This window comes from Ammospiza caudacuta, chromosome 2 (assembly GCF_027887145.1).
Source record: "Ammospiza caudacuta isolate bAmmCau1 chromosome 2, bAmmCau1.pri, whole genome shotgun sequence".
Classification (NCBI taxonomy): domain Eukaryota; kingdom Metazoa; phylum Chordata; class Aves; order Passeriformes; family Passerellidae; genus Ammospiza; species Ammospiza caudacuta.
This window is the reverse complement of record NC_080594.1, coordinates 113,842,130-113,865,434: the sequence shown is the minus strand read 5'-3', so window position 1 is coordinate 113,865,434 and position 23,305 is coordinate 113,842,130. Positions and strand designations below refer to the sequence as shown.

Sequence of the window (23,305 nt, the reverse complement as noted above, 5' to 3'; positions counted from 1 at the left end):
AACAGTTGCAGCATGACGATGTGATTGACCCCAGGTAACCCAGAGCAGCAGCACAGCTGGGAGCAGATGTTTTGTGTCTTTGCCAAACCTTTTATTCTGCTTCCTTTTCAAATTTATCACTACTCCTTCTTTCCCAGTGAGTCATCAACTGAAGGAGATTATACAAACCCTTCAGCCTCTGAAAAAAGCCCTGGTAATCAGGTCCCACCTTGAAGCAACAGTTTCATTCTCTGCACTGAGTATCTAAGCACGTAAAGCCAACACTTGCTCCAAGCTGTACTTCAGCCTTTCCTGCAAAGCCTGTAGTCCCTCTGACAAACTCCAGTTTGCATGAAAGCCCAGTGGGAGCAAAGCTTTCATCACACCAAATTTGATGGCATCACTTACTGAAACTTGCACATTAATCAGGCCCAGTGCAATCTATGCTCTGAACACACTGAATGTTTATTTGAACCATGCAATTCCTTTAGCAGCAACATTTTTTGCTGACAAATCAGATGATGGTGAATTTCCCCTGAAGTGGCAGGACAAAGAACAAACCCTACCCTTGCTAGAATGCAGTTTAGAGCAGAATTTCAATTGTTTACAAAAACTCTCCGAGGAGATGCAGTGCCCTTAATAATTAAATACACAGCAGAATTTGCTTATCCTAAATTGGCAGGCCAGACTTGCAGGTCCATAGCACTGACAGCCTTTCCAGACCTTCCCTAAATAATGCCAGGAAAGAGCTAAGGACAGCTCTTCATCAGCAAAGCCCTCCCATCACTTACACTTTTCCTGGCCTTGGCTCTGCTCCAGGCCTGCCTCATTAACCACCAGCAGGTGACTTCAGCTTGTTAAGGGTCATCTTTCTGTGAGCACAGGATAATTACACAAACCACTTCCCACTTCCTGGGACTGCTTACACAACTGCTACTCATGTTGTGCACAAGGCCACTGACTCCATGAAGCAACCAGCCAAGGGCTAGCAGAACCAGACAGGATCTGTACTGCTGTTTTCTGACACAAAGTGGTAACCAAGACAGAGAGCACAGCATGAAACTGTCACTCCAACAGCCTTGGCAATCCACCCCTCAGAAACAACCCACTGACAGGCTGTGAGGTTGGTCTGAGTGCTGGTGTGACAGCTCCAGCCAGGTTCACTGAAGTTCAGAGAGCTCACAGCACAGTGGAACTCCTGACCCATCCTTTGCTCCCCTCCACCCAAGAATGAGCACCAACACCTGGGATCTGTAATTCAGTGTGGTCTGTAGTAACTGACTGCAGGCTATTTCATGAACACATTGATTAATATGAGCAACACTGAACACTGCTCTGGATGAGGATTCACAAACTTGGAAGGCTACAGACACACAGCTTTAATGAGATTTATAGGGCAACTTTAGGCTGCCACAGCCCCAGCAGCATCCTGCTTGTACAAGCTGCCTCTCCTGTGCTCAATCCTCACACCAAACAAACAGGAACCAACTCTCTCTGGTAACCCCATTGCTCTCACCACTTCCATGAACTCCACACCAGGACATCAATCCAAGTCCCACCCCTGTCACCATTAGTCTAAGTTTCAAGACCTCTCCTTATCTGCACAGGTCAGTGACCTCACTGGCAAACCAAGAGCAGGATTTACTACAACCTTCCTGCCATAACCTCTGCCACTGTTGGCACATGCACATTTATTGCCAAAGACTGACTTTACTGCACGTTTTGAACGTCCCACACAACAAAGCTTCACAAAGACAAATCAATAACCATTTTTACCATGTAACTTCACAGCCTTTTTCTTTACAATTTAGGGTATCTCACCCATCTCTTCCCAAATCTTTTATTTACTGTGGTAAAAATGTTGCTGCCCAGTATGTCAAGAACTACTGAAATACAAACCTCACCTCTGTGGGAACATGCTCTGTACTTCTCTACCCCAGTAGCTTTGGTGTCCCAAGGCTCCTCATCTCTCTGCCTTTTCCCCAGCCTAACTTCCATCTCCAGAGGTAAATGGTTTATTCCAGTCTGCAGGAACAACCCTCCTGAGGGCCAGACCTCCTCCTTTGGTTTTCACCCACTCTGTGCCCATTACTGCCTTACATCAGCCCTTCCACCAGCTCTGCAAGCCCCAGTGCAGAGCCTTGCTCACAGCCCTGTGTTCCTGGGGATTTGGCTCCCAAATGACTCCTCTGCCACTCCTGCACTCTGCCAGGGACAAACCTAAGCTAAAGCACCAAATGCAAACTTTCACACTCAAAGCTGGAGTTCCAGATCCCACGGGCCACCTCCACAGTGCACATTTCCCTTGGCACACCCATCTCCTAAGCGTGGTTCCAGTATTTCTACAGATACACACAGGGGAGGGAGAACTGCCTTAGGAAGGTATTTGAGTGCATGTTGCACATCCAGGGACATGGCATGACAACACAAAGCCCTGCATGATGAGGTTGATAATTAATGTGAGTCTAAAGCAGGTAAATTTAGTGTGGTCCAGTCAGTGTGCTCAGTGCAGCTGCTCCAGCAAGCTATCCTGGGAGTCACCTCCATCCTCTCCATTATTCTCCAAGGCCCATACACACTACTGGATTGGTGGGGTGGTTTTTATTTCCAATATGGATCCAGGACTGCAGGGGCACATCACATTTTACCAGTCCTTACCCCATGCCATTCACCTGCATCACATTTCTATGGATCAGAGGTCCCAGGCATTACTTTCTTCCCTCCCCCACCCTCTTCCTTACTCACCAGAAAATCTCAAGTTTCTACAGTCATTTCAGCACCAAACTCCAAACCCAGGCTATTCCTAAATCACTTTCTCTCAAATGGAGCAAATTTATCTCACCTCAAAGAAACTGGAAAGACCTGAATCTATTCCTTCCAGTCTACTCCCTTGGATATTCCAATATTCCACCTCATTTTGGCTTTCCAATACCTAGGAACAATGAACAAGTATGACCTCAAAACTTAAGGCTCTCTACAAGGCACTCCTGTGAAACTCAGAGGGACAACTGTGAGATGAGCAGTGAGGGGCTGAGGAACCAGGCCCAATTCCACAAGGTTTAATGAAGTTGTTACAGCCTAACTCTGTTTCCCCTAATGAACAAACCCAGGTGGTTTTTGTCTGTCCCACCTGACACTTGACAGTAGCCCTGCATTGTGGGGCACAGGCCATTTTTAGGTTATTCCAGCTACAGCCCTGAGCCTGGCTGCCATCTGCCACCACACTGACATGTGCCACACTAGAGTCACCTGCTTCCAGAGCTGCACGTGAATGAGACTGCTGGGGCTACAGAGCTCAGAAACCAGGAGTGACGCTTCACAAATGAATAGACTGTGCAGTTCAACTTTTTTATTTTAATAAAATCAAGAATATGCACAGCACATGCAGTGCTAGCATCTAAACTAATACAATAAGCAATTCTAAACCTACAGTGACTTGAAGTTCAATTTTCACATTCAGCAAGTTTAAATCCATTCTTGCATATTGGTTTGAATCCTTGTATCTGAACTGAAAATATTGCTGGCTGATAAAACTTGCTAAAATGCACAAGTCACTGATTATGCCAATACAACAAAGATAACCACATGTTTGAGGATTGCAATGTGCCAGACATTCACTGAAAAAAAAAAAACACACAACTAAACAAAACTCACGCAACAAACATCTGAGAATCTGGACACTTCACATCAGTGTTTAGAAGTGTTTCATAAATATCTTAAGACAAGTGTATCAAAACCTTGGCATGTTTAATTTTAAGTTGCCAATTTTTGTTTTACTATCAGAAAGTTATGGCTATACTGCCAATGCCGGGTCTGCTTAATTTGACTTAAGAGTTTAATATGACTTAAACATTAAAAGCTCACACTACCCCGAAATATATAATTTCACGCATACGGTGACATTCAACATTCAAGTGCCAGTGTTTTTGTACTGTCTTTTGGTCAAGTTTCTTTAAACTTTCAAAGAATCACTTTTAGGCTTACAAAAATAAATATTTGTCAAAAATGTTCAATAAATATTACACAAAACTAGCAGCAAAAAGTATCTAGAAATCTGTCGTGTGCAAATAGTTTTCTTCCCAGCTATCATTCCCATGGTCCCAAATAAGTTTTAGAATCTATTTCCTTCTCCTTAAACAAGCTGCGTTCAATCTCCAAGAGACAAAATAAGATTGGAAGTTAAGGACACGCACACAAGACATATATAAAATTCTCTGAATGTGCAATAAAAGAAGTATTTTGTAAAAAGTTATGGGCAAAATGTACAAGGGCCTAAACCTAGACTTGAAATAGCACCATAACAAATGACCTCAATACTGTCAAGTGCACCTACTTAATAAAAGTTTTAGAACAAGGCACAATACACTTGAAAAAATCTATTGCACTTTAGGAGATTTTTGCCATTTTCCTATGCCACTGTAGATTAGTTGTTAAATGCTCTGGCCGCAAAGTTAGCACAGAAATTCCAAGTGGCAGAGGCATTTTTCTGGTGGACAATACTTATCTTTGGCCAGATTTAGCATAACAGACTATAAATACAATGGAAACCTATGCAACTAAAACTGACTAAAACTGCACTTTAATAGCAGAATTGAAACCTTGTGCAGTTTATGTACATTTCCAACCTCTGTGATCTCAGGTTTGTTTGTTACTCTTCTGGAGCCATTTTACAAAGTCTACAGTAAGCCAGTTTAACATCTCCACGCAGCTTGAACAGAGTAATGTGAATCTGCATTAAAATAAAGCCTGCTGCATAATTCTTCCTGTTCATACCCTCTTGACCAAAAAACATCAACACTAGCATGCGTTATTAGACCAAAAATTCAGTCAGGCCCTTACGGAGGACCAATCACTGCCATGGTCAGCCATTCTACCATTTCAATTTCATATGGCAGGCATTTTTAAAAAGTCTAAATAGATGAATTCTCCTAAAAACTATTTCAAGTTATCAGACCTTTAAACGTTCCCTGTAATGTTCTGCCCACATTTGGCTAGCTCACATTAATGATCTGCCTAAATATTGAAAAAGGAATTGCTGTATTTACTTGCATTAACTTCAAAAACAGTGCTTTTAATGTATGCATGTATCCATACATCATCTCATCATGACTGGAATGGCTTATTAAAGGCTATCAGGTTCTAAGTACCTATCCAGGATAGAGTGAGCAAATCAGAACTTTAACTTAGTACAGTTTTGCCACATTAGAAACTAATTGCATTGATATGCTTCAAGATGTTTTATTTTTCAAATCTGCAGATACCAAAGCCCTAATGCAGGCTACCGCATAAGTTTTTCTTTGTAATATTATGGATGAATCAGTGATTCCTGTTTAAGTTGTATCACACCTGTGTGCCAAGGTTTGATTTTAGCCCAAGTTCAGTAATTTTTATTTTGTCAAAACAATTGATATCTTGAGCATTACTGAGCCAACAGGACATCAAAATAAAAGTTGTCTAAAGTTAAAGGCACAGTACATTAACAAACAAATGATCCTCAGTCACAAAATTATAAATGCAGTTTCTGGGTGGGGATGGGTGGGAGGGGAGTTAATCCTGACTACAGCAATAAGAGTCTTCAAAACCACCTTCGAGATAGGGCTACTTGTTCCTTTATTTCCATCTTGTGACCTTGAGCTCCCTTAAAAAAAATTTCAGTGGAGAATCACAGCTGGTAATGTACTGCGAGTTCTTGAAGCTACACAAGGTATAGTCTGGCTAAGTTACATGTGGTTTCCATATTAGCTTGTTTGGTGGGGTATCTGCTGCAAGCAGATCAGTTGCCCCACCAGTCCACCCCCTGGGAGTTATAGTTTCCTCCATATCCATCACTGTTGTAGAAGCCTCCATAACCACCACCTATGAAAGGCAAGAGAAAGTGATGCTTAATTAACTCTAAAGATTTGCACCTTTACAACAAGAAAACAACCCAGGTATCCGCTGTCTATTAAAGAACCCCACCCAGCAGTACTGTCAAATGCACAACATTAACACTGGAAAGCCAGGTAGCATCAAACCATCAATCAGGTAACCTGCACTAGATCCAAGCAGAATGCTGAGACTGCATGCATGGCAAGCACCAGATGACCTCTTATCCAGCATCACACCCAGTTTTACCCCAGCAAGCCCTGTGTGTGCAGCTGCCCAGCCCGTCTCACCTCCGAAGCCCCTGCTGCCGCTCCCGCCGCTGCGGCTGCTGGTGGAGCGGCTGCTGCTGGAGCTGCTGCTGCCGAAGCCGCTGCTCGTCCGGTAGTCCCTGGCTCCGAAGCCTCCGCTGAACCGACTGCTGCAGAGGGCAGGACACAAACACTGGGGTCAAACAGGGGACATTGAACAGGGGGCATTCTGAGCACTGCACACACAGAGTGATGTGCTCTGACCCTGGGGACCAGCCACAGCAGGACAACAGCCACTGCTGAGGTGAGCACATTTTACAAGCATCCCAAGGCTACCTGGAAAGATCTGATTCAGTGCAATCTCTGCCTCCAACCCTACCTCAGTGTTTAAGAAATGCATTTATGACTGTCTCTCATGATGTACACAGTAAGTATTTTATAAGCATACTGCAAAATAGAAAACAAAACTCGCACCAAACCAAGTGTGGTTGGATCATGTTCACTACATTAAGAGAAAGTGTTCTCTGATCCTACCCCTGTAAGCCAGTAAACAATGGTTTGTATTAGTGTTTCAGGTTTCCACAGAAAAACTATTTTAAAAGTGGCCTCACACCTTTATTCTCTTTTCTCTCCTGGTTTTGTCAGGAAGCACTGCACTACCTTCTCCTAAACATTAGAGCAACTGCTTAAGGTACATCTCTGGCACAGGGAGGTACGCATTTGTGTGTTTTATAGCTGCTTTTACACTTCTAAAATGGTTTCTGATAACATCACTTTATCTCAGCTGCATCTAAGCTGCTTGCTTAGAAGAGGTTTTATGTGTTAACTGCCTTATGAATAGATAGAACAAAACCAGACAGACACAATCACCTTGGCACACACCAAGCTCAGCTTATACTGCACTTATCATCCTCTAAGAGTATTTTTAGACTGAGAACAGAACTGTTTCTTAACAGACTGAATATCCATCTCTAGCCAAAGCTGTGCCTCTTACCTCTTAGATCGCCCACGGCTGCCTCCTCCTTTGTGATGCTGCTCATAGGCCATGTTCTCCAGCCAAGATGGTACTTCTTGCTTAGCCTCCACAAGGAGATCAAGCAAGTCCTTTGTAATGTTTATGTTCCTCTCATTGAAGAATGAAGTGGCAAGACCTGAAGGAGATACTCAGTTTTGGCTCCACACAATCCAAGTACACCACAGCACTTAAAACCCATTCCACGTTCCAGTTCCTTACAGCCAAGACTGAAAACACTACAATCACTTAAAGAGAAAGCTGTTGGAGACCATTACTCCATCACAGCTAGTCACAAAATCATGTTCACTCCCAGACACAGCAGACACCAGGCTTACATGTAGTAGGAGTCTTTTGATGGCACTAAGAACATTACCCAAAGGAACTGGTAAACTTTCCACAGTGGATACACAGCAGTGACCAGTTTTTGGTCACAGAAAGCAGCTCACAGGCTTCTCTCAAGTACTGATTTGAAATGTATTACTCAGCCTATATGACTGCACTTGTCAGCTTAGGTATGAAGTGCTGTCTGTGATACCCCAGGTGATACTCACCAAGGTTTCCTACACGGCCTGTACGGCCAATGCGATGGACGTACTCCTCAATGTCACTCGGCAAGTCAAAGTTTATGACATGCTTTACATTTGAGATATCCAATCCTCTTGCTGCTACCTAGGGGTTAAATGATTTAATCAAATCTCAAGACTCACTCTACAGGCCAAGAAACAGGCTCACATGCTCGAGTTTTACACATTTCACTTACTGCTGTGGCAACAAGAATGGGGCTCTTGCCAGAGCGGAACTGGTGCAGTGCTTCCTCTCTGTCCCTCTGGGAGCGATCTCCGTGGATACTTGTGCAGGCATAGCCTTCGTGGTACAGGAAGTCCTCGAGAGCATCTGCCCCCTTTTTAGTTTCCACAAACACCAGAGTCAAGGAATCTTTACCTAAAAAAAAATTAAAGTCCAGGTTAACAGAAGAAAAGCTGCATAGACAAATACAGGCTCCATAACCTGGTAATAGGCAGCTTCAATTCTCTGCCTGTTTATTCTAAAGTAGCATCACTGGGGACCTCCCTCCTTTTTTTATTAACAGACATCCTTACATCAGCTTGATACTGGCATTTAACCAGTGCAATACACTCACTGCATGTCAACAAAATACCCTTTCATTCCCCTAATCAGCAGAAATTCTTATTGCTTGAGTCATTAGATTTGCCTATTCTACAGTTTGCCTTATTTGCTTATCTGCAACTGTTCTTTACCTGTGGCATTTAGCAGGTCAAGCAGGAACGATCGTTTGTCTGGCTCTTCCACCCATACTACTTTCTGTGTGATGTTCTCAGATGTAGAACCTACTCTGCCAACAGCCAGAAAGATGTATTCATCAAGGAAGTCACGAGCAAGCATCTAGAAAGGAGGAGAGAAAAAAAATAAATCAAAATCAAATCATACTTTTTCCCTCCTTCTAAAGGCAAAATTTCTTTGGCCTTATGAGCTTTTTAAGTATTTAAAGTCTCGTTAAATACCTGGATTTCCTTGGGGAAAGTAGCACTGAACATCATGGTGTGACGAACCCCCTTTGGTGGCATAGTATCTTGTTCAACAATTCGACGAATTTGAGGCTCAAACCCCATGTCAAGCATTCTGTCAGCTTCATCAAGGACTAGGTACCTAAACAGCAGTAAAAAAAACCATCTTCAGAACACTGTCCTGTAAGCTGTGCTCTGGTGTCTGCACTGGGTTACAAATTCTCAACCAGATGTTTACATAGCCCAAAAGCTACAATCTGAGGTTCTTAACTGTATCTTGCTTTAAGTCATTTGTACATGGACAAGCAACACTTACTTGCAGAAATCCAGTCCAATCTTTCCTCTCTCCATCATATCAACCAGTCGTCCTGGAGTTGCTACAAGCAAGTGACACCCACGTTCTAAGTCACGGATCTGCTGGCCAATGTCTGCACCACCATACACAACGCAGGGGCGAACTCTGGAGCGGTATGCAAACTGCAAAGCAAAGGAAGTTAGCACCAAGAAAAATTCTAATTGAGCTATGTTATAATAATAAACTGTTAGATCTACCTTTCTGGCTTCCTCATAGATCTGCACAGCCAATTCTCTAGTGGGAGCCAAGACCAGTGAGATTGGATATTGCTTACGGCGCCCATACCTCCCATTCTCCTGAAGAAAAAAAAAAAAAAAACCTTGGCATGAGCATCCAAAACACAAAGGGAAAGAAAAAAGCTACTATAGGCAATATTTAAGAAAGGTCACCAAGTTTAAGAAAGACAAAGCATGGCTGAGAGCCAATCTGAGCACTGCCCCTGAAGACAGCTCTATCACAGTGCCCAAGGTTCAGCTGTGGGTAACTATGGCAAGAGCTGCACAACTCTGATCTCTACAACAAGCACTGCAATCTCAAACTTCAGCAGCAGAGAAGTAACAGCCACAGAGCCAGTTACTTCCTATTCTGAAATTACTATGACATAGATGTGTGACCAAGTAGCTTTTAGTAGCAAGGGAAGTGTCTTTTAAACTTATGCAACAACAAAACCATTTATTTTAAAAAAGTTGGACAGCTATGCATCCAACTCCTCAGGTAGGAAAAAAAGTAATCCACAGCTTGGATTTTTTCAAGAGAAACACCTGAAGTCTTTAACAAGCTGAGATGCTTGGCTATCATATCAAAATGATGACAAGATTCAAGATCAGCTATTGTGTTCAGTAGCACACATCAGCTCATGTGGGGAGGGAAAAACCCCAAACCTATGACATTGGTCATTGCTTTCCCAGGCGTGGGTATTTGAATACTTGCCTTCATTGCTCTCAAGGCATCACCAGGACCATCTGCATATATCTGGCTCAGTATTGGTAGAAGAAATGCAGCTGTTTTCCCAGACCCTAGTAAAACACAAGCCAGTATTAATTAAGAGTTACTGTCAACTACAGCACTAACCCTGCATCAGTAGCACATTCCCAGTAACACCTGCATTGGACTATGGCTGCTACTTGTGGCACTGGAGCACCCTCAGCAGCCCAAAACCCTGAAGCAAATGTGGTTTAAGACATGAACATGTCTCAGGACCAACACAGTAAATCTAGTCAAGACACATCTAAAGCAGATGCAAGACCAAAACTAAAATTAGTTTCCAACACACAACTATTTCTACACTGCACAGGAGGTTCTAGCTCTTACCTGCAGTAATACAAGACCCCACTTCTACTGTGACTAAGCAGCAAAGAGTCACTGACTTACCTGTCTGAGCACAGGCCATTAAATCTCTCTTTTCTTTAATAATAGGTATTGCATGTTTCTGGACTGGAGTGGGACGGGTGTAGCGTGTGAGTTCAATGTTTCCCATGATGATTTCTCCCATATCAACATCACTGAACTGTAAGATATTTAAAAGGAGTAAGATCAGAATCCTTCACTTCAAACACCATGCAGCACAACATTCAGTTTAACAAGTAATTTACTAAGTACCTCTTGTTTCAGCCCTTCATATAGAAGTTGCCTATAAAAGTTACAGAGTCACATAGATACTTAGTCCAGTTTTTAAGCAATTCTTAAGAAGCCAGCCAAGCCTGAAGTGCAGACTGCACTAGCACACACACTGTGCTTAGCCTAACACTGCCCATGCCTTAGCAGCTGCTCCCAAATCAGCACCTCCACTTCTTTACAGGTTCACTGTTTAAGGACAAGTTACAGTTAAAAACTAAGCTATGAGCGCTAATTGAAAAAGCTTACACAATTTCTTCACTTAGTTCATCATATGCAACCCTCTTCTGCAAAACAGCTTAGCTGTAGGAAGGGAAGACAATGTTTCCTTTCCTCCTTAAACTCCAGACATCAACACATCAAAGCTACCCATGCAAAACAGTCAGTACTAAATATATCAGCCGAACAGACTGTTAAAAAAATACTTACACTTTCAATATGTGGAGGACAGTTGCTGCCTGTTGCTTCAACAGGAATATCATCATATTTCTCAAAGTTAATGCCAGTATTGCTTCCTGAAAAGAGTTCCCTAAAAACAGAAGATGAAAGTATTTTTACTTGCTGGAATTATCAAAATGACCCTCCCCCATCAGTCAGTATTCCATGACTCACTGTTCTAGGCGTTCACTCGGGGGGAGAGGCTTAGACCAGTCATCCTCATCGGATTTGTCACACCAGCGGCTGTTCCCGCCGCCACGGTCAAATCTGCCGAAGCCACTCCGGTCATAGTCCCCGCCTCTGCCACGCTCCTCGTATCTAAACACAGCACGAGAATCAGACCACCCTTCCCAGCAACAGGGGGCACTGACATGCACAATCAAAGCCATAACAACGCAGCACTGTGTATTACAACTCTGTGTATTACACACACAACTGTGCAACAATTCAGAATCAGTAGGTTACCTACACTTGCTTCTTGACCTAAGCACAGAAATTAGTCCTGGCCATCAGACCAGGTCACATTTTTCTGTGTCAGACAGGAGAGTTTGTTGTGATTTCAGAGCTCAGTTTAGCTTAACATAGTGAACTTTCTACCACCAGTTTTATTTGATTAAGCATAACAAATGTAAACAGCCATCTGCCAGTGGAGCTGCAATCCAAGTTGCTCAGTCTTTGCCATTTCTTTGTGGGGAGCTCTGTTTAAACCTCCTAAGCAGCACTATTTTGTATTCCCCCCACCCTTTCCTCTGCCTCATTCTACACAGCTTTCCCATGTCCAGACAAAACCCTCCAGGGCTGCAATTTCTTCCTTTATTCCCCCACCGCACATGTGGCCAAATACCTCCATTATGTCATATAATTATTGCATAAAGAGGGAGCTCACCTGTATTACTGACTTGGAAAGAAGGTGGAAGAAGTCCTTACCTCAACTGTTTAGTTTTTGGCCTGGTAAATCATGTTTGAGAAAAGTCTGGATACAGGACTAGGTCAGCTTTACTAAGTAGTCGGTAAAGGTCACTCTCACCACACTTGTGCATACAACGCATGATGTGTGTAAGACTGCTCAAGTAAGGCAGAGAACCTGCAAGAGTCTCACCCAGTTTTATTAACTACACTTTTTAAACAATAAAAAAAATATTGAAATAAAAAAAAAAATCCATAGTGATGTATTGTGTGTGCTCCCAACAGCTCTTCACGGTTCTCCTGGAAGCAGCCACCCACCTAGCACTTCTTTGGTGAATGCTGAAATCAGCCAGGCACTACAGCTGCAGTGAGTGGCTGGTGGCAGACCACAGGGCACATTCTTCAACATGCAAATTGCCCATCCTTGAAGTCACATAGCTTTCAAGGCAAGGTTCTCTCCCTCTCTCCTCCCCTCCCAGGCTCCTCCTACCTCATGCTGCTCACACCTGGAACCCTAATTTTAACATCAAGATGCCAAGTGCAGTGCTAGAGCTGAGGCAGACTCTGTGTGCACACCCAGACCAAGAGGTACTCGCCTCCCTCCTCTGGAGCCGGTGCCGCGGTCGAAGAAGCTGGACTTGGAGTCGCGGTCGGAGCGCGCGCCGAAGCTGCTGTAGGCATCCTTGTCTCGCCTGGAGCTCCAGCCGCCGCTGTCGAAACCTGGCACACACAGGCACGTCAGCCTAACGCTGCACAGCACAAGCTTTCACAAGAAAAAACACCTCTGTCCAGGAAGCCTTCACTGAGAGATCTGTAGGACTGAATTCCTTCATGAATAGAAGATGCATGAATGCAAAACTAGTTCAGCAAGGGACTGAGCATTTCTCATCACCCATCCAAACTGAAATTTCTCCCTGCATGTACAAGTACATTGGGGTTTTTTTAAAAACCTGCACTTGCCTTAGAACAAGTATTTCAGTTGCCTACCCTGGAAAGCTGGGTAGCAGAAGAAACTTTAAGATGCTAAGTTTGCCAAGCCTCATCTATGGTCATCTTTCCAACACAAATCCTTGACTACACATTTGTGGAGGTTAACAAGGCCTCTCAGATAAATAAATGATATCAGAAATCCAAACAGAGATTAGAATGTTTTATAATAGTGCAAGTACACAAAGCAATGTGATCTGCACAGACTGTAACTAACAGCACCACACTCAGAGAAGGTATTTGGAGCTCTTCACAACAAATTACCCAGACTGTATTTTTCCACAGCACTTTTACCTTTGCCTACAGTAGGTGACTACTTATGTATGTTAACTCAAAAGAATACAAAGCACCTCAGCTTGCAAATACCAGAGTAAAAAACCCTCACTTTTATTTTGCTACCAGGGCCTATGAGGTAGCAGAAATGTGAAGCTTTAAAACCCTGCTCTGGTACTGGACTGAGAAATTATAAATTCTCTTTCAGAGGTCCAACCTCCCCAACTTTTGTGTAACATATTTTATCTCAGCTATGGGATTCCAGCAGAGAATAAGTTAAATAACAGAACAGATAAACAAATAATGTCACTCTTGTGAGCATGCTTTGCCAGCTCCACAGCACAAAACCAGTCCAGACCTATTCATGAGACAATAACAGCAACCACAGAACAAATTCATTCCAAAGAAAGGGGCTGTTCTAGGCCCAGTCTCTCTGAAAAGGTTTTGCTACCAGAATTACCCTACTTTTTTTGATGTTCTCTAAAGAGTGCCATTCACCTTACCTCTGGTTTTTTAATTAAGAATTCTAGTACCCAGAATCCAGAAATGTACTGGTCCCAAGGGAACTTTAAAAACTACTGTGATAACTGTAACTCTTTTGTCTGGGTAACTGAAACAGACAGCAAAAATAATCCATCCATGAAGTTTTAGCACACAAGATCATGGAATGCACTTCAAGACTCCCAAAGTGCTTTAAGAAGCAGTATTAGTCCTTAAAGACATTAATTTCAATAAGGTTATTTTGGCTTGTTTAAAAGATAGCTAAATACAGATTTTATTGAGTAACTTTCAGGCCACTACAACTATTTGGATATGTCATCCTGCCAAGGGATCTAACAGAACTGCCATGGGTACTGAGAGAGCCATCTTCAGGGATACAGATGTAATTTCATAACAGTGAAAAAACTCAACTGACACTATTTCACATTTTCTACAAAGCCTGAGAAGTTCAGAGTCAAAATCTTACATTCCAAATAGCCTACAAAGCAGCCTCATTCACCTAGCTCATTAGAGCAGATAAATAACTCATGTCTGAAGCTGGTACTTTGCCATAACTTTAAGGTAGCACAGCAACTTCTACACCAAAGACAGGTGTGCACATCCTGCTTCACCAATTCCAGGCCCTTCAGTCTGGCATTCCTACTCTGACTTTATTTGTGGATCAGCACAGGACACAGGACCAGGCCATACAAGTCAATTCTAAGTAAATGACAGGCATAATAGTCAGAATTTCAGGCATCAAATGGTAAATTAAAACTGGAAGTAAACGCCCTGAGAAAACCCATAACAGACCAGAGATCAACTTCTCTGAAGTGAAGAGAATGATTACAATGCTGTGGAAAGACTACCAGGAAATTCCTCAAAATGTAAATGCTTTTGGTTTTAAGTAAAAACCTGTAGAGATTCCATCCAGCACATCTTCCTCACAGCAGGGATAAGAACTCACTAAGTTAATCAACTTCCAGAGCAGCTCTGTACTCCTTGCACCTACGAACAGCATTACAGATGTCAATGCATCTCCCTCAACCAGCATTTCCATTCACATTTATTTTGTAACACTAATCACTGCCAGCTCACTTGAAAACCTGCCACATAAAGTAGCAATAGTCTTTTGGTTTTTTTTAAGATAGGAGAAACAGAATGATAGATTCCTTTAGGGAGGATAAGACCTTTAGGGTGAATTCTTAACATTTAGTTTTTGACCTACTATAGATCAGATTACAGTTTAAATATCCAGAAGCTGCTTCCAGGAAGTTTAAGAAGAAACTTAAATGACAACAAGCTTTAGTATTAGCAATTGAGCTCATGGAAGGGAGACACTTCAGGCCTGACAGCCCTGCATACTGAGCTGCCACAGAAACAGAACTGCCATTAAGTAACCTAAGAACATTATTTTTATGCAGGCTGTTATTTCCTGCAGTTCTGTACTGCCCTACTCCCCACTTACAAAGCCAATAGATTAGTATTAGTGGGACAGATCTGCAGCTAAATGGAAGATTTTCTTAAACACTACCATACAAGGTTGCTGCCTCACGTCCAAGCTTTGTCATTAAAAATTTCACAGATCATCCAAATTTCAAAATTCAGAAGTTCCAACGCAGCTGAAGAAATCTTTGAGTTATGTAAACAGAAGCAAACATCACTTGATGAAAGCACAACTGCAGAACAGACTTCAAATCATCCTACAAGATAGCTCAGCTTTACAAGCCCAGACTCATGATGCTTCCAACAGGGCGCTGAACTGGAACTTTTCTATTCAGCAATTATGAACCCTGTCACAGGGAACCAGGAAGATGCCAGTGGTACAGCACTCAGCCAGGTTTAAAGGCAATTTTTGAACATTAGGTTTACCAAGGGAAGTTGGCAGGCAAAGCTCTATTAACTGGACAAGCCACAGGTCAGATTACGGTTTCATGACCTATTTACCTTTTTGCAAGGTGAAGTCTCTAGAAAATCTTTATGTAATCACACCCACACTGCCATGTCTGATCTCTGCTCTTGCACAAGAAAGTACAATGCCAGTCTTACCCAAAACAGGTCATGGTAGAACGCAAGGTTACTGCATCTTTTACCCACAAAACTTAGGTACTAAACATCATACAAGAAATCTATGAACAGCAAATGTTCACAAGCACCTTAAAGCTGCTCCCTGCTTTCAAGAAACCTGCACAATCCTCAGATTTGGAAAATCAGTTTCTTGCAAGATTGCTCATATTTGAGGTCAGTGTGACTGGGAACAAGAGCACTGAACTGGCTGCCAACCAGTCCTCCTCCTTTTCCCAGAACATTAAGTTCTGCTAACACACTGTTCATCACTTGGTGCTTCAGGCTATACCTCTTTCACATAACAAAAACACCCCAAACAAAACCAAAGAAAAATCCCAAACAAACAACCCCAGGGAAAAAAAAAAAAAAAAAAAAAAAAAAAAAACCAAAACAAAACAAAGAAAAAAATAAAAAAAAAACCAAAACACCCACTAGTAGCTTGGACACATACAAAGGCAAGACAAAAAGCACTGTGAGACACATTATCATATAATGACTGCCCTCCCACCCACTCATAATGGAAGCCCTCCTCCTGCAGGATTGAAAAGAATCTGTGAAAATTTATTGCTTTAGAAACAGATGAGATCCAAGTCCTCTCATGCCACAAAACCTCGATTCTTTACGTTGTAGTACTGCAGGAAGTGTTTTAGCTGCTGCATTCTGGTGCATTTCAATGGGTGTTAGAGGAAATGTTTCTCTCATATCCACCCAAGCCACCAGACATGACTACACGTGCTGCAGCACCTGCCCCCTTGGGCTCTTACACTGAAAGGTCATGTTTACTTCACTGAAGTGGTCCAAGAAACGTTTCTTCTGTGTTCTGTTCTGTTTAGAGACTCAAAAAGATGGAAGGACCGTTTCTCAGCATAAACACCGATGTAAACATGTGACCAAAACAGGTCATGTACTTCTCGTTTGCCTCACCAAGAGCCTGCATTTCCTTCTGCAAGCACTCCCAGGGGCCTCCATAAAAACTGCAGGAAGCTGAACAAGGACAACACCTCTTTGTGTAAAGAGATGCATTTACAAAGTCAAACTGTGCTGTTTGTTCATATTAAACAACTGATTGTAAATTCCACAACACAGTCACTAGCAGAAAAACCAGTACCCACAAAATCTATTCAGACCAATACTCAAGATTATACAGCAAGATGGGAGACTCCATCTTGCATCAATCACAGCTAATTGTTACACAGACCCAGAAGGTATTTTATCAGTCAGATACTGAACTTGAGCTTAGGATTTAAGTGGGTGAAGGATCTAGAAAAGCACACTAAAAGCAGAAGATAAAGTTGCCATGTTTTGCAGAGGACAGTTAAGCAGTGTTTGTAATAGCATTCAAGCAGTACTATCAGAACCTGTGCAGCCTGCTCCTGGGGATGCAAGAGCCGTTCAGTGTTGCCAGTGTTTGTGATACATACCCTGTTTTGAAGCCTCCCTGTTCCGCAAGTGAGGAGGAATGTATCGGCCTTCTAGACGACAAAAGAGAGGCAGTGTTACAGGCCCGTGGGGTCAGCACATCCTCAAATGCTCATCTTGTCAACAACAGCTTCTGCTCAGTAAAAACATCTGCCTTCAAGGCCTCTTGCAGCATTTTTAACAGGAATCATTTAACACAGCACTTGGTAGCATGCTCTCAGTTGAAGTTTAAGGTTCCTGCACACCCATTTAGGCAGCTGGTTTGAGGCACAGATGTCTTGTGCTCCTCTGACTGAATCCCACACCCATTTATGGGTGTTACAGGGTCTACAACAAAACCTGCCTTCCTAGAACCCCTCAAGGCTTAGGCTGGTGCCAGATACTTGAGCAGCTCAAGATATTTACTGTGACATTCAAGTACTGGCACTCACACTACTACTACCAGTATTTTTCCTTCCCTTTAAATTCACCCATCCCCTCCATTCAGCTCAGATCAAGCCAGAAGCCACAACAAACTGCCTCTGAATAGCATTCCTCATTTACAGTCCAGAAACATCTGTCTGCTAAAGCAACACAAATGAGAAAATACCAGCCACAAGCTGAATGTGAATTCCTGGAAGATTCTCCCCTCCTAACATACTTAAGCCTTGTATATCAATATCACTTTCTATCCAGTGAATTGAGATCGCAGAGCTGACATTCCTGCTCTACACCTGGTATTTTAGGAAGACAAATCACCACATTACTACAGTCAGTGGCCTCAGATGAGAGGCAACTGAAAATCTGGGACAGGACTGGAACACTGAGTTCTCTCAAGCTAATTAAGTGCCTCAGAAATGTGCACACACACTGTACCACAACAAAATTAAGTGGTTCTATCTAAAACAGTGTTTTCAAAGCAAGCTTAACTGGCAACCTATTTCCTCATCAGCCTCTGTAAACTTTGGCTTTAGGAACTGCTTTTCACAGCTGCAAGCCCCCACTTTTTAACTGTGTTTGTAAGCTTGATAATTTGCATGTACTTACTGCTTGTAGAACTTCCTTCACTCTGAGAGTCTGAGGAATTCAAGTCTAGACCAGAAAACTAGAAGAAATAAGACAAGTATCAACATGTTGTACCATGAATTTATGCTACGATACAAAAGAACCCTTTTATTTATCAGAACAAGCTACTGCAAAAAATTTTTTATATCGTGCCAAATCAGGTCTCTTATTATTACTCAGGCTGTACCATCTTGAATGTTTTTGTTCCCACCAATAAACAGACACCCACACGGGCAGCAAGGCCAGCAGAGTCTCTCACACCCACCAAATCACTACCACAGACTTCTGCTTCACACTACCTGCAGGCTAAAGAGCCATTTTAAATAGACTGAATTTCAGCCTATTTCAGTCAACTGCATTCGGATTTGGGTCAGTGACAATTTTTGCTACAGAAACTTCAGCAGAAGTAATGTCAATTTAACTGGGCACTTTACTTGTAGAGACTCAAGGTATTTTCAGCTGCATTAACGCTACTAAGACATTAGAGTCTTCACGCTCGAGGCAACTGCTGCTCCCAAAACATTAGGTGATGTCTGTCGACATCTTCGGCAAACATAATTTTTTGGGTTGTTTTTCCAAAAAAAAACCAATAGCCTTTATAGCCTTCAGTCTCACAGTAAAGTTTTCCAAAAGACGTCAGTTCACGCAGTGCTGGTGGGGCGCTCAGAGGTGTTAAGTCAAACACAATATGGACTCGTTTCAGCAGAAAGCAACGGGAAACCGATAAAGCTCAAGAACCGAATTATTACAGTTTCCTGCATGGCAGGGATTATAAACGTGTATCTGAAAAATAAGGCGTGTTTACATAAAAATAAATTTCGTATTGTGCAGAGGTATTTTCCAATGAGCTGAATTAGTCGAAAGCAAATACTCCATTGCACTGTGCTTTCCGTCGCTCAGCTGCATGAGCATTTAAGAATTCTGTCGCGGCTGCCATCGTAACATCCTCTTTTAAAGCTACCACTTAAAATGCCATCTTTCTAGTCGATCGAATCATCAACGCAGCGCTCAAGAATGCTTCTTATTTTTAACAGCACTTTACAGGCTCTCCACTAGGTCAAGACCGCTCTCCACGATCAGCGAGAAGAGATAGATGAATTCCCTCGCAGCGGATGCCCGCGGTGGGGGCAACACCTCCCCGGCGCTGCCCGGGCCCGGTGGCGCAGCCCCGGCGCCATCTCAGTGCGGCACTGCGGGCTGGATTCCCGGCGCAGCGGGAGCGGCTGATCCGGCTGCCGGCGCCCGTCACGTGTGGCGCGGGGGGAGAGCGGGGGAGAAGGGAGAGGAAAGGGGAGGGCGGCATCGTCTCCGTGACCTACTTCGCGGATGAGGCCGAGGGCGAGCGCTGCCCCTCGGGCAGATGGGGCTCTTCCTGCCCCTGCCGCCGTGCCCGAGGGTTAGATAACCATAGATAAGCATCGATCCCGCCCAGCGCCGGGAGGGAGCGGGGGGATACAGGAATAGAAACAAAATGAAAAAAAATGGTGCGGAACAACACGACTCCAGGCCCAACTGCGTCACCGGGCTCGGCAGCACCGGAGCTTGAACAAAGGCGGCCGCCAGCGCCGCCTCCCCGGGGAAGGGGCGTCACACAAAGCGCGGTGTCGTGTGTGTCCCCCCTTCCCCCGCCCCGCACAATGGCGGCCATTGACCGCCCCTTCCTCCTCCTCCTCCTCCCCCCGCGCTGCAATTCCCGCTGCGGCCGCCAGGGGCCGCTGCCGCTCCCGGCGCTCCCACACAAAGCGGGTCCGAGCGCGGCGCGGGGGCCACGGGGCCCAAGCGGGACCGGGGCCGGGCCGGGCGGCACCGGCGGCTCCGCACCCCCGCAACACCGCCCCGGCCACGGGGACAACGCACCCCCTCGGGGGGGGCCCGGCGCGGCGCGGGGCCGCCGCACAGCGTTAACTGCGCAACGACCGAGTGCGCCACAACAGGCCGCGCAGGGGGGGAGGTGGGGGTTACCGCGGGGGGAATTGCGACACCGCCGCCGGGGAGCGAAGACCGGAGCCCCGCGCGAGGATTCCCGACCGTCCCCGCCGCCCTCTCTGCCCCAAGAGCTCCGACGCGCGCCTCCTCCGGGTAACGGAGCGGCCTTTCCGCTTCTCCTCCCTCACCTGCTGGTCTAGACCGAGGGCATTTTCCACCGCCACATGACTCATAACGAGAGATCGGTCTCGGGCTCGTCCCGCTCCGCCTCGAGAAATGGGGATCCGCTGGGCCGGGAGGTCGCTGCCGTGGGTGTCACTGGTTCCGCCACGAATCGCTGCCCTGACTGAGCCCCCCCCGCCGCGGGCCCGGCCTTTATATAGGCCCCGCCCCCCGCGCGCCCGGCGGCGCGCGCTGACCTCAGCGCGCACGGCGACCGCCCCCCCCGCCGCCCTCCCTTCCCGGGGCTATCGCGAGAACTCCGCACAGCCCAGCGCCTGGTGAGGGACGCGCTCCCGGAGCTGTCGCGAGACTTCGGGGCGCCGGGCCCGCGCCGAGTTCCCGGCGGTACCGCGAGGTTTCCCCTCCCCCCGCTCCCGCCCGGCTCTCCTCGGGAGGAGAGCGGCGGCAAATTCTCGCGAGATCACGACACACTCCCCCCCCCCACCACCACCAACATACAGCCTGCGCCGCGCTGTCCTTTTGTTCGCCGCTCTCGCGAGAGAGCACCGCGCGCGCGGCCCAGGCGCCGCTAGAAGGAGGCGGGCCCTGGGTCACGTGGGCGTGTGCCGCCGCCATCTTGTCGCTCCCCCCTCGGCGGGCAGTGGCGCAGCGCGTAATGGCGGCGCGGCGGGGAGGAGGGGTGGCTGGGCCCGGAATACACCGGCCTCTATCCTCTTCCGCCTGCCCCCAGAGCAGGCCTGGACACGCCAACCGGCGGCTCCGCAGGGCTCAGACCGTCCCCTGTGCTTACTGCCCTGTGAGCCGCTAACCCCAGCACACTGCTGGTGGGTTCCAGCAGTCACTGTACATTTTCATCAGCTCTTTCTCCCAGCCCCTCAGCCATCAAACACACTGACGTGCCAAAGGGTTGTCCGTGTTTTCCCTGTAGTATCAGTTATGCCAGCTGTCTCTGCCTTCACAAATAGCCCCACTTGGATTCATCAGGACTTTTAGACTAAGCATCAAATAGTTAACATTGAACTGTTACTAGGGGAAAAAATACACAAATAACCCCATTCCCTTCCCTCCCAGCCTGCTGACACAGAATAGTAAAACTGCCTCCTTAAATTTGGGTCAGTAAAAGCAGTGATGAACTGCTTAGGGATCAGGACACGGCCGGGCTGTGAGGGCACCGGGAAAAGCACTCGGGGTTGGGCTGCCCTTGATCCTCACACAGGAATTATTCCTCCATTTCCCTCCTCCTCCTCAGGCTCCTGCCTCTTCCCAGAAGAAAACCACAGGGAAGATCCATTCTCCAGAAGGATGATTCATCATGGGATTTAAAAACAAGACAGAACTTTTCCACAGTACTCACACATTAAACAGCCCATCTCTGCCTAGGTTTTTCCTGCCCTTAAAATTGGAGCTCTAGAGCCAAAGTCTTCCTGATGCAGAAATTAAACCCTATGAGACAGGGTTTAAACAACATTTAAGATTTAAACATCCATAAACAAGTCCTTGAATGGACAACACATGCTCCTCACAAACAAACCACTGAATTCCATGATGCTCTGGTCTTAAACAAAACATTTACCAGTTTTCTGCTTTCACCTTCCATTACAATTCTCCAGCCAGCTACAGCTCCAGAGTTAAAGATTTATGCTTGTGTTTCATCCCCAGGTGCACCTATTTATATACTCTAAAAGCTCACAGGTTTCTTCATTCAGGCTTCCTGACAGTTAAAAGGAAAAGATTTCTGTATTGTTAAGAAGCTATTACTGGATGTAGACCCAAATTTTGTTTCTTTTGAAAGCAGGTTTTAAGTAATACTTTTTATTCCTTTTCTTCTTACAACTTTGCAGGCAATTCTAAACAATTCTGTAGTTTCCTTTATATCCCTGCAAGGTCTGCAGTGTTTTACAAACAAGGGCGTTCTTTGTGATAATTCATATGCACTAGAAAATGACAATAATTAATCCTTTGCAGTTTTAGAAGTATTTAAACCCTGATCCTGCAGCCAGGGAAGTCAGTTCTTGCGGAAATCAGTTTTCCCTCTGAGTTGCCATCTGCACTAAGCAGGACTATTCTCAGTTTCACTTTTAATTCTCCCACAGCTGACTCAGACACAATTCCCTGGAGGAAGCTGAGCAGATCATGAGCACTTGAGTCAACACCAGAGTCCTCACAAGCTCTGCTCATGTTAAACTCAGCAAGATTTTGCCAATGGGCTCAACCAAAACTCCTCAAAAGCTGACACTGCCAGGTGCTTGGACACTGAGTTCTTAAATCCCAGCAAGTTCCAAAATCTGGTATTCCTTCACCTGCAGAGCCCCATCTGGCAGGGGTTCTGAAAGGCTCCACTGAAAGCCCCAAAACAGCACAAAATTCAACTTTCTGAGTCTTGAGGAGGTTGTGTTAGGAAGCCAATATCAGCCACTGCCACCAACCACGTGTGCTGTGAAGTCAGTGTGTTTATGAAGTTGTATCTGAGTTTTAGAGTGTTTTACCCAATGCAGACAGACACTGACCTTGTGTACACGAGTTTCCTTATCCGCTTTGAAACTATCAACAGGTCCTACACTGCTGAACATCTTAACAAGCAGATTTCTCACTGTACACAGCTCTGGACTCACTTCTAAGGAAAGGAGGTATTTTGTTAATGGTAAAACAGCTCAGACATCCAGAGTGTGATAAAAAAATGATCCTACTGTTGATGTAATTCTCAAGTAGCAGTAGTGAAGACCTGGTTATTGTTCTACACAGCTGCCTATGAGGCTAGGACCCCATACTGTATTTTTGTGAGTCTTTCATACTGTAAGATGGCAGGGTAATCAAAACAGAAATTTAACATTGTCGAGCCACAAATTAGCAAAGGGATTTGGAAACAATCTCTAGTCAACAGTGAATATCTCTCATTTATATCAGAGATCTGTCTTTAGCAGCATAATTTCCACATGTTTCATCAGATCAGTTCCTGAATTTCAGTGGACATTTTTCAGCA

At 44.9% G+C, this 23,305-nt stretch overlaps 1 protein-coding gene across 2 annotated transcripts; it reads right to left on the bottom strand.

Moving 5' to 3' along the window:
* Positions 1-3,313: 3,313 nt before the first annotated feature.
* DDX3X (DEAD-box helicase 3 X-linked) lies at positions 3,314-20,497 on the bottom strand. Of its 2 annotated transcripts, XM_058825021.1 has the most exons (17): positions 20,331-20,497; positions 18,199-18,256; positions 17,175-17,225; positions 12,543-12,666; positions 11,215-11,358; positions 11,032-11,131; positions 10,360-10,495; positions 9,919-10,004; positions 9,186-9,284; positions 8,950-9,110; positions 8,631-8,775; positions 8,367-8,511; positions 7,868-8,049; positions 7,659-7,776; positions 7,087-7,243; positions 6,135-6,262; positions 3,314-5,835 (listed from the first exon to the last, which is right to left on the bottom strand). In XM_058825021.1, exons 1-17 carry the CDS (start codon positions 20,373-20,375, stop codon positions 5,753-5,755), a joined length of 1,962 nt encoding a protein of 653 aa, XP_058681004.1. In that variant the 5' UTR covers positions 20,376-20,497; the 3' UTR covers positions 3,314-5,752. The 2 variants fall into 2 exon arrangements, with proteins under 2 accessions (XP_058681004.1, XP_058681005.1); XM_058825022.1 differs by lacking the exons at positions 12,543-12,666; positions 17,175-17,225; positions 18,199-18,256; positions 20,331-20,497 and adding an exon at positions 12,265-12,434.
* Positions 20,498-23,305: the final 2,808 nt, after the last annotated feature.

Bases quoted from the DNA above. Each gene is read 5' to 3' on its own strand.
- DDX3X (XM_058825021.1), bottom strand. From the start codon at position 20,375: ATGAGTCATGTGGCGGTGGAAAATGCCCTCGGTCTAGACCAGCAG. The intron at 11,359-12,542 runs GCGAGTACCTCT...TGCTGTGTTTAG, and splicing joins ACCGGCTCCAGAGGAGGGAG to ATACGAGGAGCGTGGCAGAG. The intron at 8,776-8,949 runs GTAAGTGTTGCT...ACTGCTGTTTAG, and splicing joins ATTGGACTGGATTTCTGCAA to GTACCTAGTCCTTGATGAAG.